Genomic DNA, 12,648 nt, shown 5'->3' on the forward strand with positions numbered 1-12,648 from the left:
CGGTCCAAGTTAATGAGCGCAACAAGAAATGATAGCGGGTTCATTATTTTGTAGCCCTTCGAGCGGACTTCCGTTCCGGTGGGGAAGTAATCGAACCGGCCTCTTCACCCGTGTTCAACTGAGTCTTCTTCGTTTGGGAGGTGACAACGGCAGCTCTGCGGATCCGCTCAAGCTCCTCCTTCAATGGTTCTGGAGTAGGAGTCGGCTTGTCGCCATCGCTCTTGGGTTCGGAAGCTGTGACGAGTGGCGGTGATTGCACTCTGGACAACATGACTGGGCCAACTGTTACTGGCTGAGGATGCAGAATGGCGTTGGTATTCCATCGGAGGCTTGCTGGTTTGAGGTTGGATTTTGGTGAAGTAGCCGTTTTGGGACTGATGGATCCGGGTTCCCGCTGCGAAAGCAGATAGTAAGGGTCTTCTTTTGTTTCAGGTTGCAGGGCGGCGGCGCGGAGCTTATGAACTTCCTCCCTCAATCGTGCGATCTCCTCCGAGTCATCGCTTTGAGACCTTTCCAAAGCACGATGAGAGACCGTGTCGCGAAGTTGATCTAGGAGCTTAGCATTGCTCGCGAGGAGCTCCTGACATTGACGCAAAAAGGCATCGCGTTCCGCCTGAGCTTTCTCGAGTGCAGCTGAAAGTTCGGGGTTGCGGCCCTCGAGTAACGATCGCTGAAGATCAAAGTCTTGACTATTATGCTTGCACTGGGAGACATGAAGGCGTAACCCTTCCAGTTCGGTCAGGTGGGCGCTTTGCCAAGCTTCCAGCTCTTCCTTCATGGCAACCTTGAGTAATGATCAGCGACAGATTCCATGAGAACAACTCGGAGATGGACCCACTTGCTTCTGCTGCGTCTCCAAACGCGCCATCTTTGCCTTCATTTCGCTTCCGTGCTCCTCCCATACTCTCAACGCCTCCCGCAAGCTCTTCGCCTCCTCACGAAGGACTTCACGATGGTTCCGCTCGTCCTCGTTGGCGCTCCGGAGGGTGGCAATTTCCGATTGAAGGGTCTCAATGTTACGACGATAATCCGCTTTGAGCTCCTCAAAGTCGTTCATCAACGTGGATCCAACAGATGTCTCAGGAACGGACTTGGTCTCCATCTCCTTCTGTATCTGGAGCCAGACAGGGTTGAGAGAAAGAAGGTGGTCGACGATCTGCTGGGGAGTGGCAAACCCATCGCTATCTGGTTGTGCGCCATCTTCGAAGTGGCCCATGCGGAAGAATTTGGCACCGGCGTCGTGCAGCTCCTTGAGGAGCCCCTCCTCCTGTTGGAGCTCTCGTTCATTGGACTCGCCTTGCTCGAAGTCAACGAGGTCCCAGAAAGTGGTAACAACAACGACATTCTTCATCGATTCTTTTCCGCAGATTTTCCTGAAAAGAACCATATTTCTTCGGGCCATCCTGTCGATCTTGGGTGCCGAAATGTTGTGAACGAAGATGACACCGGAGAACTTGACCCCGGCATCGTATCTGTAAAGAAAGGGAAGTCAGTTCTATGTTTGCTTGAACCAGTCACGATCAAAGACGCTCACTCTTCCTTCATGAGATTGCTGATTTCCGTCAGGATTTCGAGATCGGTTTTCGACCCCTCACTCCTGAAGTCATTGAAACCAGGGGTATCGACCACCCGAATGGTCTTTCCGTGCGATGTGGTCGAATAGTGGGAAACCTCAGCAGTGAGCGATTCGAGATCATGGCCAACGGGTGCAGCCTCGGTCCCGATGATAGCATTCGTCAACTGGGGAAGTAGCAGCGACTATCAACATCAATCCGGCAGACGTGAAACCATAACTTACGGAAGATTTTCCCGAGCCGGTTGCCCCCAAAAGGCTGTCAATGTGCAGTACGGAGTTAGAAATGATTTTTTAACAATTGTATAGCGTGGCGCGGACGTACGGAATCACCGCTGTTGGTTGAAGTGCGGGGTTGGTTGATAACATAGTGCGGGGTTGAGGGGTGGTAGTAGAACCTCGAGGGAAAGCCCAAGGACCTAACTTATCCCCCGCTGTCTCTTTCGTTGCTCTTATATGTTTCTCGATCTCTTTAAGATTGAGATATTCCCATGTTGCGCAGTCGTTGGCTGCTGGCTATGGCAGAGCTCGAGAAGGACAAAAGAACAAGTAATCGTCATGTCTCCGGGAGAGGCGGGGGCCATTGTTGTTTTTGCTGAAATCTGACCCCACTTTGAGAATCGGGGCCTCGTGTGTCGATTCTGACATCTGTTTCAGCATTACTTGGCAGGTGCACGAGGAAACGGCGCGGAAATCCACAATGAAGCAGCGTGTCTCAAGTGTTTCTGACCTTCATTTGAGCGGAAATATGGGTCAGATGAGTAAGACTATTCAGGGTCCAAGGTTCTAAAAGATCTCGAGATATGAACTTAAGCGCCCATAGGGCGCCGTTGTCCTAAAGGGTCGCGGAGACATGTGTTATTTCATCTGACTCAAAGGATACCTATATTTTTGCGCAGGATATCTCAGAAGGAAATTATCTCCATCCCCACCCCATGAGGCCATCCACGGCACATTTACTTTGAACTACGGGGAGCGCCAAGGCCAGGGCGCTTATTGGGGCGGTCACAGCGTTCCAGTGCTGACTCGTGGTGACATGTAGTTACATCCGGGGCCCTCATTAAGAGCTATTAGAAGCCAAAGAAAGTGGAGACAAAGCTAAATGCTCTATTCAAAGACCCATCATATCCACCTGCGAGCGCTCTACGTCCTATTCGTTTGGGTAATATCTGGGTCGTAAATAATCTTTGCAGGACTCCTGTAGGGGGAAGACTCTCAGTGTTCAGCGAGGTTTACGTTACTGCTGTTGTCGTTACCTGTATTCCTGACCCTGGGTAGCAGGGACCAGTCGATCGGTAAAGCATCGATAGTGCCAGGCCAAAACCAATCAGCACAGTAATCTGGAAACGACAAAGGCTCTGACGAAGTACCCACATTCTCTTCCCAGACAATCTGCGCTTTCAGCTCGGTAAGGCCGAATGACAAAACGATTCCGTAATCGAGTTGATAGTAAACCGTGACTTGTGACCCTTGAACATGGTGCCGGGGCACAAGGTTGAGGTGAGAGAAGTCCATCTCAATCGTACAGAGCAGCGAATACATGTCTTGTTCGGGAGAGATAGCGTCAGATCGGAGGCCGGATACGAAGAGAAGACTCAAAATTAACGGAATGAGCGATTAGAGTTTGCGCGTGCACCAGGAAGTCTGGAGATAGAATAAACATACGGAAACTGTTCAGCGATACATACCTGGGTCCTCATCCTTCCATTTCGGATCCACGTTCTTCCCTCTGTAGCAGAATATCTTGAATGGGACACATCTAAAGAAATTCTTGTCGACTGTTTTGCGACAATAGTCCTCTCGGAACTCCTTAGTTTCTTGGACTTGTGTATTCTAAACGCCATTCGAAAGCCACGAGTCAACCCGTTATAGAACCATCACAAGTCAAAAGGAAAAGACTTACCTTTTTGAGAATGACATCGAAATGACCATTTAACCTCTGTTCTCCAGCATACGAGGTAAATGTATCTTTCGAACGGCGGATATGATCGGGATCGGATGGGTCGTAGCGAACAGTACAGAATTGCCCGTATGTGAATTTGGCAACTCGAGCGCGTACGAAGTGATCCAGGTAAAAGGAGAGGGCACCATCGGAGACAGCCTTTCCCCTATTACGGACACACATACTGAGCAACACAAGGCATCCAAAAGAAATGAAGATGACGAACACATGTTGGTCAGGTCGTATCACATTGACGCCTTTCTGCTTCAAAGCAGCGGAAATTTGGGTATACAGCCAGTCATTGGCAGAGAATCCACCCACGAGGACGACGTGCTGTACGTGGCCGAACACCTCTGTCAGCAAAACCATCGATTAGTTACTGTGAAGGGAAACACACAGAGACATGCCGGTGAGCAGTCCTCCGTTGTTCAAGGACGGCGTTGACGATACAGTCGATTGAAGGAGCAAAAAACAATGCAACATCCGATCTATAATTGAATCAGTGAGAATTCGAACGAAGCCTTTCTGCAGCCAGGCCTATTCAGTCCAAAAGAACTGACAGGCAGCAACAATGCATGGAAGAGACGCCACAGGAGAATGAACCCTCACCCCTGCAGCTTCAGCTGCCCAATTCGTATGTTAAACTCTGGATCATTGTCTCGTGTGCTCCCAAACTTGATGTACTGCGGTTCTTGACCGTGCCGGAACCTGAGTTTTGTCGTCCTGTCAAAACACTCAACGATATGGTCAAGGTCTTCCACGAAATCGGAATCCGCGAGGAAGACTAGGTGCATGAGTAAGAGGTGAGGCGTGAAGCTTGTATTCCTACCAAACAGAGGGAGCTACTTGCCTTCGAGGTAGTCCCGGGCGTTTAGGGTGACCGTCAACGAGCCGTTCAAATGACCTATGAAATGACATATCTGGTGAGAGTCATATCAGCGCAAGGCACAAGTGAGACATACATTGAGGAACGGCGATTTCCTCGAAAACATCCAACGAATTGCTGCTCCCAACACGACAATAAGCGCTCAAGTCGATCGTCCCTCCACCCGCGTCCACGATAATGACGCCCTCATTGTTCTATTAATCATTTCCACATCAGCTCAAAGCACACCACATAGTCACATAGTCACAAGACAACGATCGCACCTCAATGACACCACTCGGCAGTCCATTATGAATCGCAAAGTGCAAACTCGCCTCCCCCTCCGAGACAAACGTGATCCTCTGACCCGCCTCATTGGCGTCTTTAACAAGCCCAGCTTTGACGGCTGCATCTCGCATCTGCTGCCTCTGAAAGCCTTCCCATCCATTTGGATGAGATAAGACATAGTAAATATCGGACTGGAGCTGCGCCCAGAGATCCGACCCATTGGCGTGGGTCTCCTGGATGTACTCAGCTGCGCAAGAGAAGAGGTAGGCCATGAAGTCCGCGAGGACGTCTACCGCTGTTTTCCCCCGTGGGAGGGGAGGAACGTGGCCAGAAAGGGTCGAAGAGTCCTGCGAGGAGGGACGGAGGTGAAGCTTGAACCTGTCCCAGAAGGTTGAGTTGAGGCCTGTGAGCGACGTTGTTGGTGTTCGCGAAGACGGACCATTCAGCTCGTGACCACCCTTCTTCATTTGCTTGTTCCAGAATCCCATCTCGCTTGGCCTCTGCACCAACAGCCTTAACCCTCCCTTGCTGGTCGTAGTAGATCAGGGTGGGGATCTTGGATGCACCGCTAATATGATCCTGCGCTGGGAACCTAAATGATACAGGACAGGCACATTGAATCCATGAACTCCTGGATTACAAACACTTACTTTGTAACCCCTTTAATCTCGGGAAACTGGCCTGGGTCCAGAATACTATAGAGCGCATCGTAGCCAAGAATCAGTCAGTGCTGTTAGCTCGGTACCGTGCGCACTGATTCACGCTCGAGCGTACCTGAAGGATATTCCGCTATACGTGGTTCCGACATCGAAAGCAAGAAGGAGCTTTCGACGTGATCCAAGATACTTTGAACGAGCTCTCATCGCAGAGGCTTCAAGACGTGGTGATGGTCAGGAGCAACGAGATAAGCGCCCGCGACCGCACGTGGGACTCGTGAAGTTTGCTTGGCGGCGTGGATTCAGAGGACGTCTCTACCCACATCGAGAATCGAGATCAACCTCGACCACGACGAAGCGTTCATCACTGCTCGCCGCATGATGCAGAAATTATTTAGGGCCTTCCCAAGTGCTCAATCGCCAACTGGCTATAACATGGTCATTCCCAAGTAGTATGCAGAAGCCGCAAACTCTACGATAAAACCGAAAGTTCCATTAGAAGAGAAACTCCGACTCAACATGCAGTATGAGAGGGATGTATGGTAGTATGTAAAATTACAAATGGGATATGGGCGGGAATGGGAGAGAGTAAAAACGATGAGTGAATGAGCACTGAGTGGAGATTTGAACAGGGAACGAAAGAGAAAAAAAGACAAGAAGAAACAGGTGAAAACCGACAGAAGAGAGGAAGACGCAATTACGCCATGAATGCTGCACTACGCTACCTACTAGGTACGACGATGGATGAGTGGGTGTATAAATAATACAGACAACAAGGGAGGAAAAGACGAAAAGGAGGAAAGAGAATGCAGACAGTGGTGGTACAAATACAGGTGGATATGGAGGGGGAATATGAATCAGACAAGACCTATGCGTATGGGATAAGGGAATACAGGAATGTGCATGAATGGAAATTCGAGGGGGATGAGAATAAAAGGTGAGGTAGGGTACCAGGAGGGAGAGACATAAATAAGGGATGAACAATGAAACCCAAAGAAAGATGGAACCAAAGAAAGGAGTCCTCTAGAACCCAAATCTAGGTGTCCAGGGTGCATCCAGCATCCGCCAATCAAGATCGTTGCGCCAACACCGACGACGACGCGAAAACACAGCCCCTTCACCTCCCCGACACCTCATCGTCCTCATCATCCGAATATGGAATCACAGGGTGGAACCGATACGGCGACTGCCTCCTCATGCCCATCGGCTGCTTCACCACCAACGAGTTCGAAGATGCCGAATCCGATCCTGCAGCGATGCTACTGCTATCGTCCGAGTCAGAGGAGCTTGAGGAAGGCGGCACAACGTGTACGAGTCGGAACGCATCTTTGCCATTGAGATAGAATCGATATAACCGCTTCTCGCGAATGAAGCCCAGGGATTCGTACAGTGAGAGCGCGGCATGGTTGTCGTATTCGGTTTCGAGGTAGATCTTGGGGTGTGATTTGGCGTCGGGGATGGGAGTGGATGTGATGGGTCGTTAGCCAGGGACATACTGACTAGAATGGATAGATACTCACCTCTGAGACCCCGTCCAACTTCATTGCTTCAATCGAGTTTCGAACGAGCGAGCTGGCTGCAGAACCCGAACAAAAAACCGCGACAAAAACGATTCCGAGACCGAATCCACACAATTTTTGATCCGCCCCGAGTCAAAAGCCATAAAAACGCGTCAGAAAATTGGACACTCGTAGAAACAAAAGAGAATCGACAGACCTATTCCTCTCTTTCTCCACTTCTTGTCGACGCTCAACATGGCAATATAGCCCCTGTTGCAGTTGCCCCGATGCAAGCTTTGCTTACATACAATAACACCTATGGGCTCGGAGGAGGATGCATCGGCGGGATAAGCCTGTCATGCCACCGACGACCATCCAAATGCCATGCAGGAAAAGGATTCGAATGAGTTCTTCTTCTTCGAGGAACGATGCCGGTAAGCGCCCAAAGACATACCAGAAACGAGAGATGCGGCCTAGAACGCGGGCAAAAAAGCAGCGAGAAACGAATTCCAAATTCCATTCCGGAGAAACGGAAAGCGGAAGAAAAAACGAAGGAAAAGAAGGGGAAAAGGCTCAGTAAATGTGTTATAAGTGAATGTCACACGACCACGAAAACTCACCATTGATGGAGGAAGTAACGGAATGTGTATATTACATAGGGCTCACTTAGCTCACTCTGGACGAGGGCCATGATATGAGGCAAATCGGATTCTCCTATGTACTGACGATACATTATTTCTCCAGCACCCATGGACATTATTTCTTCAGAGAATTTGAGAATGCAGCGTGCAATAATGTATCGTGTATCGATTCGTGCGACTGTGCGTGGTGGCAGTGGGCTGGAGAGAGAAGGAAAGGGGCTATAACTCCGCGTCCGTCACGCTTCTTATGTGTCCGTGTCACGCCGACCCCGTGACTGTCACACGCCTCTGGGGAAACGAGTATCAAAAAGTCCCTGACCCTGGCCCTGATCTCACAAAAAACATTACATTTGGGCAAGAAGCTGGTACATACACCACTTCTCTTTCCCTGCCTACTTTGTCCTGCTTCTTATCTACACTCTCTCCTTCTCCTTCAACCCAGTGTCGTCCATCGCAGGTTCAACCGTTCGAACAGGCCCAACGGTAAACACTTGGTAAACCCATGCCTGCCACCGTATTTGGGGAAATAATACCAAGCCAGGGACAACCCCAGCACCCCACCCAGGACAACAGCGTTGCAGTCCATATCCCCGACTGTTGGTGTGGGTCTCTCTGGGAAAAGGAAGACCACTCCCAGGAATGCCATGAACAGCACAGCGATAATCGCGCATGGGAGGCTCTGATAAAGACACAGGTCAGTCAGGAATAGGAATCGCGATAAGGAAGATGAGCATTTCAGCAGGAGACCAAAGTATCCCAGATAAGGACGGGGATAAGGAAGGAAGGGTAGGGCCCTTAAAGACACCTATCGATTGGATTGAAGGGGTAACACTTACGAGAGACCCCAAGTCGAATGGCCCGGACTTGAAATCGCTAGGTCCGACAAGTCTGGCAACGATGGGGATGGCATAGGTGATATAGAGGGCAGAAACCGACAGCCCGAAGGCACCGTTTGATGGCTTGGTCCCCCGCAAACACCAGCACGCCCATCGAGATGGACGCAGCACCACACTGCACTGGCCGGTGTACCTGTCCAGCGGTTCATTCGGCATACCCACTGTATACCCAACCTAAGAACTAGTGGCACACCGGGGTAACTGTTGACAGCAGGTGTAATTTTTGGAAGGGATGCGTCATAACCCATGCGATGATCACAATTTCCGGTCAGCAGGGCCCTCTCAGCATGGTACTGGAGCCTAGTCCTCACCTCCATCTCGGCTAAAAGCGAACGTTTGTCGATTTGCGGACAACAACTGTCAAACAAACGCAACCCCATGGTCAGAGTCTCAGAGAACACCATATTGAAGGCAAGGAAATACTAACTAACCATAATGTTGCCCGTCATAAACTGTACAACGGGCCCAAATCGCAAGCGTCGCGTTCGAGCCAAAACGATGCACAAAGATCTCAGCCCCGTCAGCTGATCGCTGTCATACAGTGCTTCGAGATGGACTCCATTCAGAATGCCTAGAGCCATATTGACGGCTGAATTCAATTCGTTCCATCACATTCCGATATCCATGATCAAATACTTCTCGTGGCACACGACCAGATAGTCCCAACGGTACTCACCGGTACCTAAAACTCATCCCAATAAAGGCTTCTTCACTGATATGCACACTCGAGTTGAACGAGCCTACCGGTTCACATTTTGCATTAGCACCAGGAACACCCACGACTTTTGAAACCCGTGAAAGGACGCACAGATGGTCCACAAAGGAGCGAGGAAGCTGTGAATCGACGCAAAACCATCCGGCCATCCGCTAACCACAGGCGCGACGCGAGTTCCGTTAGGGCCAACTGTTCCTATACTCGATCGGTGTGACGATAGGAAGGAAGATTAACGATCACAGCTAAGCAGAATCTACCGGAATCCCAGCAGTCTACTTCCAGTCCCAAAGAGAAAAGGCGCGCAAGACAATGGGAAAGGTATAAAAAGAGACTGCAGTCGCGCAAGGATGGATCTTCCAAGACAAAGCAAATCACTCCATCGATCCAGAGGATGGGGATGAGCGCGTACACGCCATTCATGTGGTTGGTGTCCAGCAGCCGTTGGTTTGTTGAGATACTAGCTAGGAGCACTGGAAGCTTAAGGAAGACGGAACAGCACAGAAAGGCGAGAACAGCGAGAGAACGTCAGACCACAAGAAGCCGCAATCCAAGAAGCACTCCTGGAGGTCCTAGATAACTTCCCTTCCCTCCCTTATCCTACCGTGACATCGCCCAAATCCCACCAAGGACCGCGTCGTTCTGAAACCCATTATTAGCTGCTTCCACGCTTCTCAGAATCAAACGCAAAACGATTGAGCGTCGATAAAAGGTGCACGTTCGCGCCATTCGAGCGTAGTTCAAGGCGTCGAGGCCAGGCGAAGTAATGGTAAAGAGTGAGCAGACCATGGCTATGGGCGAATATGAACCGTGCGAAGCGCGCACCCATGGCAATTGCCCAACTAGCACGCCTCCGTAATCTCATAAACCAGCCTCATCGTCACCCTTTGGACTCTTTCCACAACTCAACACAACAAAACTGGGTATTCAAACTGGCGTGCTATTGCTCAAAATTACTCTAGTACTCTACGGTACTCCAAACACGAGAGAAGACACTAGCTACCTAGTTTTTAATACACCTTCCCAAGCCTCTTAGGCAAGGGTACAAACGATGAAGTGCGAATCGAAATAAGTGAATGCTCATCGAAGACGTACAATAAATTACAGCTCGTCATGGTCACGACCAAGGTTGTCATCATCAGAGTCAGAGGATCCCTGCGAGTAGAGCTTGGAGGTAATGGGGTTGATAAGACCTTGCACCTCAGCAAGCTTCTCCTCCAAGTCTTCAGTGCTGGCGCTCTGGCCGTGCTCGTCGATCCAGTCAGTGGTATCCTTGATGATCTCGGTGACAGTCTTCTTGTCGTCATCAGCGAGTTTACCACCCATGCCCTCCTTGTCACCAAGTTGGGACTTGAGACCGTAGACGAAGGAAGAGAGGGCGTTGAGGGCCTCGATGCGCTTGCGCTGAGCCTCATCCTCAGCGGCGAACTTCTCGGCGTCGGCGACCATGCGGTCAATCTCCTCTTGAGAGAGACGACCCTTCTCGTTGGTGATGGTGATGGACTCGGACTTGCCGGTACCCTTGTCGGCGGCGGAGACCTTCATAATACCGTTGGCGTCGATCTCGAAGGTGACCTCAATCTGAGGAACACCACGAGGAGCGGGAGGAATGCCAGAGAGCTCGAACTTGCCGAGGAGGTTGTTGTCCTTGGTAAGAGTTCGCTCACCCTCGAAGACTTGGATGAGGACGGTGGGCTGGTTGTCGGCGGCGGTGGAGAAGATCTGGGACTTGCGGGTGGGGATGACAGTGTTACGGGGGATGAGCTTGGTCATGACACCACCAGTGGTCTCGATACCGAGAGTAAGGGGGCAGACGTCGACGAGGACGACCTCAGAGGTACCTTCGGCACCAGAGAGGATACCACCCTGGGACGGCAGCACCGTAGGCGACGGCCTCATCGGGGTTAATACCCTTGGAGGGTTCCTTGCCGAAGTACTCCTTGAGGAGTTGCTGAACCTTGGGGATACGAGTGGAACCACCAACAAGGACGATCTCATCGACATCCTCCTTCTTGACGTTGGCGTCCTTGAGGACCTGCTCGACGGGCTTGAGGGTCTTGCGGAAGAGGTCCATGTTGAGCTCCTCAAACTTGGCACGGGTCAAAGTCTCGGAGAAGTCGTTGCCATCCTCGAAGGACTCGATTTCGATGCGGACGGACTGCTGGGAGGAGAGAGTGCGCTTGGCCTTCTCGACTTCACGCTTGAGCTTGCCGAGGGCACGGAGATTCCTGGAGACGTCGGTACCGGTCTTCTTCTTGTACTGCTTGGTGAGGTACTCGATGATTCGGTTGTCGAAATCTTCACCACCAAGGTGGGTGTCACCAGCGGTAGCCAAGACCTCGAAGACACCGTCGTCGATGGACAGGAGGGAGACGTCGAAAGTACCACCACCGAGATCGTAGACGATGATCTGGGATTCACCGCCCTTCTTGTTAAGACCGTAGGCGATAGCGGCAGCGGTGGGCTCGTTGATGATACGGAGGACCTGGAGACCAGCGATGGTGCCGGCATCCTTGGTGGCCTGACGTTGAGCGTCGTTGAAGTCTGGACAGGAACGTTAGCTTTTGGTTTCATTAACAATACGAAACGGGTATACTGACAGGCAGGGACAGTGACGACAGCGTGGGTGACCTTGTTACCAAGGTAAGCCTCAGCGGTCTCCTTCATCTTTCCAAGAATCATGGCGGAGATTTCCTCGGGAGTGAAGTCGCGAGTCTCGCCCTTATGCTTGACACTGATGACGGGCTTGCCCTCCTTCTCCCGAACCTTGAAGGGCCAGTGCTTCACATCGCGCTGGACCTCATCATCCTGGAGTTTACGACCAATGAGACGCTTAGCGTCGAAGACGGTGTTCTCGGGGTTGGAGTGGAAAGCGTTCTTGGCGGAGTCACCAACACTGTGGAAAGAGCGCGTAAGCGGGCGTGCCAGGTCATAGCCGATAACAAGACTTACAGTCGTTCCTCATCCGTGAAAGAGACCCATGACGGTGTGATACGGTGACCCTGGTCGTTGGCGATGATTTCTACGACACCACCTCGTGTTACACTACAAGCGACGTTAGAAATCTATAAGGACAGGATCTTATATGACGGCTGACTTACCCAACGCAAGAATACCTATTCACCGGCGCGCTCCGCGTTAGTCAAATTCAATGTACGAAACCATTCAAAGCTTACGTTGTTCCCAAATCTACAAAAGGCGTATTAGCATCTCATTGCTAAACGTATAAGACATCGAGTGCACTCACCAATACCAATGACAGTTCCATACTCTGGGTGAGCCTCCTCAGCATGTGCGGGAGTTGTCACAAAAAGGAGTGCAAGGAAAGCAAAGAAGAAAACTGAAAGGGAAGAGAGGACATTGCGCGACGTCGAACGACTCCGCACAGGTGCCATGGTGGTCGTCGTCAAAGATTGGTGAAGAATCAACTCCGGCGCTCGTCCGCTATTTATCACTTTCCGAATTGACGTGTCAACACAGGCGCAGACGTGGCTCGCACGTGATCAACACCGCCACGCACCCTCTGCTCCACCTCCGATCACTCTAGGGGCTTTTCGAGAGATTTCTGGCATAAGA

At 51.0% G+C, this 12,648-nt stretch overlaps 5 protein-coding genes across 5 annotated transcripts; all 5 read right to left on the minus strand.

The window, feature by feature from the left end:
- Positions 1-43: 43 nt before the first annotated feature.
- On the minus strand, positions 44-1,942 carry CC1G_12343 (hypothetical protein; the record flags this gene model as incomplete). Its single annotated transcript, XM_001834212.1, has 5 exons — positions 44-784; positions 839-1,472; positions 1,535-1,740; positions 1,799-1,832; positions 1,899-1,942. 5 exons carry the CDS (start codon positions 1,940-1,942, stop codon positions 44-46), a joined length of 1,659 nt encoding a protein of 552 aa, XP_001834264.1.
- Positions 1,943-3,137: 1,195 nt separating this feature from the next.
- Positions 3,138-5,531, minus strand: CC1G_15319 (hypothetical protein; the record flags this gene model as incomplete). The annotated part of the gene is made up of 11 exons (XM_002910366.1): positions 3,138-3,217; positions 3,262-3,406; positions 3,477-3,848; positions 3,913-4,003; positions 4,125-4,238; positions 4,362-4,419; positions 4,478-4,595; positions 4,665-5,046; positions 5,108-5,260; positions 5,319-5,363; positions 5,443-5,531. 11 exons carry the CDS (start codon positions 5,529-5,531, stop codon positions 3,138-3,140), a joined length of 1,647 nt encoding a protein of 548 aa, XP_002910412.1.
- Positions 5,532-6,431: 900 nt separating this feature from the next.
- Positions 6,432-7,647, minus strand: CC1G_12346 (hypothetical protein). Its single transcript, XM_001834215.2, has 5 exons — positions 7,444-7,647; positions 7,278-7,296; positions 7,041-7,176; positions 6,845-6,900; positions 6,432-6,756 (listed from the first exon to the last, which is right to left on the minus strand). Exons 1-5 carry the CDS (start codon positions 7,578-7,580, stop codon positions 6,442-6,444), a joined length of 663 nt encoding a protein of 220 aa, XP_001834267.2. The 5' UTR covers positions 7,581-7,647; the 3' UTR covers positions 6,432-6,441.
- A 250-nt stretch (positions 7,648-7,897) lies between these two features.
- On the minus strand, positions 7,898-9,495 carry CC1G_12347 (hypothetical protein; the record flags this gene model as incomplete). The annotated part of the gene is made up of 7 exons (XM_001834216.1): positions 7,898-8,143; positions 8,301-8,493; positions 8,554-8,561; positions 8,672-8,717; positions 9,037-9,100; positions 9,169-9,270; positions 9,333-9,495. The coding sequence occupies 7 exons, from the start codon at positions 9,493-9,495 to the stop codon at positions 7,898-7,900; spliced, it is 822 nt and encodes a 273-aa protein (XP_001834268.1).
- A 502-nt stretch (positions 9,496-9,997) lies between these two features.
- CC1G_12348 (hsp70-like protein) lies at positions 9,998-12,467 on the minus strand (the record flags this gene model as incomplete). The annotated part of the gene is made up of 7 exons (XM_001834217.2): positions 9,998-10,913; positions 10,954-11,616; positions 11,673-11,968; positions 12,025-12,117; positions 12,174-12,188; positions 12,249-12,261; positions 12,320-12,467. 7 exons carry the CDS (start codon positions 12,465-12,467, stop codon positions 10,174-10,176), a joined length of 1,968 nt encoding a protein of 655 aa, XP_001834269.2. The 3' UTR covers positions 9,998-10,173.
- Between the last annotated feature and the right edge of the window lie 181 nt (positions 12,468-12,648).

Source organism: Coprinopsis cinerea, assembly GCF_000182895.1.
Source record: "Coprinopsis cinerea okayama7#130 chromosome 10 map unlocalized cont3.10, whole genome shotgun sequence".
Taxonomy (NCBI): domain Eukaryota; kingdom Fungi; phylum Basidiomycota; class Agaricomycetes; order Agaricales; family Psathyrellaceae; genus Coprinopsis; species Coprinopsis cinerea.